General features: G+C 56.6%; 1 protein-coding gene across 1 annotated transcript; it reads left to right on the top strand.

Moving 5' to 3' along the window:
* The first annotated feature begins 39 nt into the window (after positions 1 to 39).
* Positions 40 to 2,813, top strand: Nxph3 (neurexophilin 3). The gene is made up of 2 exons (XM_015495505.2): positions 40 to 193; positions 1,682 to 2,813. The coding sequence occupies exons 1-2, from the start codon at positions 188 to 190 to the stop codon at positions 2,384 to 2,386; spliced, it is 711 nt and encodes a 236-aa protein (XP_015350991.2). The 5' UTR covers positions 40 to 187; the 3' UTR covers positions 2,387 to 2,813.
* Positions 2,814 to 3,039: the final 226 nt, after the last annotated feature.

The raw sequence follows: 3,039 nt of genomic DNA, 5'->3' as shown, positions 1-3,039 counted from the left end.
TAGCCCGACGCCCCCCGCCCCACCCCGCCCCAAATCCATCCTGGAGAAGCCTCAGCTGCACATCTGGATCTGCCTCTTCTCTCAAAATAATAATCCCCTCTGCCAGCACCCTCGTTCCACTGTTGGAAGAGCCCTTCCCTGCTTAGTCCTTACCTGCCTTTCAGCTGTGACCTCCAGGGTCCAGTACATGCAGGTGAGCAGCCCTGAACCGAGCCCCTGGAGTCTCCCTTCCCGGATGTTCCTGAACCCCACCAGGGACCCTGCCAGGCAGGCCAGCCTTGGCCTTGGGGCAGAGATGGGCTTGGCCACAGCACAGTGGCAGGCCCTTCCAAGGCCATAACAAGGGGTAGGAAACCCCCAAACTCCTTTGGATATCCACATCCAGCAGCCCCATCCCATTATCACCATCAGACCCACACATTGCCGGCTGAATTTGTGTCCCTGGGGCTGGTGGCAGGCAAATGGGTGAGAACTCTCAAAAACTAAACAAATACACAAGCAGGCCACTGCCCTCAGGAAATCTTCTAACCTCCCTGAGTGAGGCCCTGCAGAGCTGCCAAGGACCTGGGTCAGGCCTGCTTTGCTGGCTCTCATCACTCCTCCAGGAAGCCTCCCTGGGTGCTGCCTGTCACCTAACTGAGCCCGCAGAGGCAGGTCCAGGCCTGGCAGAGTTTTACAGGACATTTGGACTGGGAATGGGGCTTGGATAAAATTCTTTTTTAAAAGACATCTGGTCTGTGAGGCTGGGAATACATGGCGTAATAGGAAGACTGACCCTATGTGACCTTAGCCTTGTTTGCTCTGATGTAACCTCTGAGCCCTGATGTCCTCTGTGAAATGGGAATAATCAGAACTCCTACTCATAATGCAAGTAACATCTTGGCATGTCATCATCAATGTTCCCCAGAGAAGTGTTTGGCTTTCCATACCCTAGGCCATCCTGGGTGTGGCACTCCCTTCCCGTCTCCCCCTAGTCCTCCTGCCAAAACCTACGCTGCATTTATTTGTACTTGACAGAGAATTTCACTGGATTCTGTGTTCTTATTTCACTGACTGTTGGCTCTTTTTGCATTGAAGAGTAGTAGTTATCCTAGGTTAGGGACGGTGTTTTACCCAACAGGCTAGGAAAGTCCCCAAAGGCAGGAACTGTTCCCCTGTCTACTAGAAGACCCTAGGTTAATAAGGGGCTCCCCTAGCTGACTCGGGGCTCTTTGAGGGCAGAGAATGTGCCTCTAGGACCAGCCTGGGTGTTTCACAGAGGCAGGCAGGCATTGTACCTCTTCCATCAGACTAGGGGATTTTGCCATCAGATGGGACTTTTCCAAGATCAGCAGCTGAGTCTACCCCATCAAAGTGGGACTGCCTAGGGCAGGGCCTTGGGTCTCTGGTGCCATAGTCCACTAGAAAGAATTTCTGACAATCCTTCCAGATTTGAAGGCAGGACAGTAGGGAGAGGTTGTGGGAATGACTTAAGTGTCCAAGCAAGAGATGGGACCATCATTCAAGCCACAGTCATGCTGACCCCAGCATAAATGGGCACCTTGCAGGAGCCCCTCAGCCTGAGTCAGAGTCGAAGGAAAAGACAGGGACAGAGATTACACTGTGGTAGGGAGTGGCAGACCAGAACTCCTGGGTTCTTTGGGTACAGAGCTCTCACTGTCTTTCCAACTCCCTTCCATAGGTCATCTGTGGCCAGGATGATGGTCCCCCTGGCTCAGAGGACTCTGAGCATGATGACCATGAGGGCCAGCCCCGGCCCCGGGTGCCTCGGAAGCGGGGCCACATCTCACCTAAGTCCCGCCCCATGGCCAACTCCACTCTCCTAGGGTTGCTGGTTCCACCTGGGGAGGCTTGGGGGGTCCTTGGGCAGCACCCCAACCGCCCAAACCACACCCCACCACCCTCGGCCAAGGTGAAGAAAATATTTGGCTGGGGTGACTTCTATTCCAACATCAAGACAGTGGCCCTGAACCTGCTCGTCACGGGGAAGATAGTGGACCACGGCAACGGGACCTTCAGCGTCCACTTCCGCCACAATGCCACGGGTCAGGGCAACATCTCCATCAGCCTTGTGCCCCCCAGCAAAGCTGTGGAGTTCCACCAGGAACAGCAAATCTTCATTGAAGCCAAGGCATCCAAAATCTTCAACTGCCGGATGGAGTGGGAGAAGGTAGAGCGGGGCCGCCGGACCTCCCTCTGCACCCACGACCCAGCCAAAACGTGTTCCCGAGACCATGCGCAGAGTTCAGCCACCTGGAGCTGCTCCCAGCCATTCAAAGTCGTCTGCGTCTACATTGCCTTCTACAGCACAGACTACCGACTGGTCCAGAAGGTGTGCCCTGATTACAACTACCACAGCGACACCCCCTACTACCCCTCTGGGTGACCCTGGGCAGGCCACAGAGGCCAGGCCAGGGCTGGAAGGACAGGCCTGCCGGTGCAGGAGGCCATCTGTCTGGACGCTGGGCAGGGAAAGGGATGGGCCTCAAGGCAGGGAGGGGGGTGGAGAGAAGGAGATGCCAGGTGGGGCCAGGACCAAGTCTCTAGTGGAGGGGAAGGGTCCCCAGTGCTGGCCCCAACCCGAGGTTGTGGAGCTACTGGAACCCAGGAGCACTGGAGGAGGAGTGGGCTCTGGGCACCCTACAGGGCTTCCCATTGAGCCGAGGCAGAGGCCAGCCCTGAGCAGGCAGATCAGGATGGCCCCAGATCAAGTCATGGAGAAGTCCCTGGCTCCCTCCTGGCCATCCTGAGAGAAGACAGCATCAGGCGGCGGCGGGGAGGGGGGGGGTGTTGGTCATCAGTGGATGCACCAAGTAATAGCTCGGGATGGCTGGCTGAGGCAAGGCTTCCTTGGAGCCCATGGAAGGCAGCTCTAGCCCCTTTCCTGCACAGAGAACAGCAAGAGACTCAAGTGGTCACCAGGAGGGCTTTGAGGTTTGGACAAATAGACCATCGGCCTGCAGCCAGCCACCCCTTTCCACAGTGCCCTCTCCTGCCAGCACTCTGCTCTCACCCACCCTCTTGCTGATAGCACACCAT

The sequence above is a fragment of the Marmota marmota genome, unplaced genomic scaffold, assembly GCF_001458135.2.
Source record: "Marmota marmota marmota unplaced genomic scaffold, marMar, whole genome shotgun sequence".
Classification (NCBI taxonomy): Eukaryota; Metazoa; Chordata; class Mammalia; order Rodentia; family Sciuridae; genus Marmota; species Marmota marmota.
This window is presented reverse-complemented; position numbering and strand designations above follow the sequence as displayed.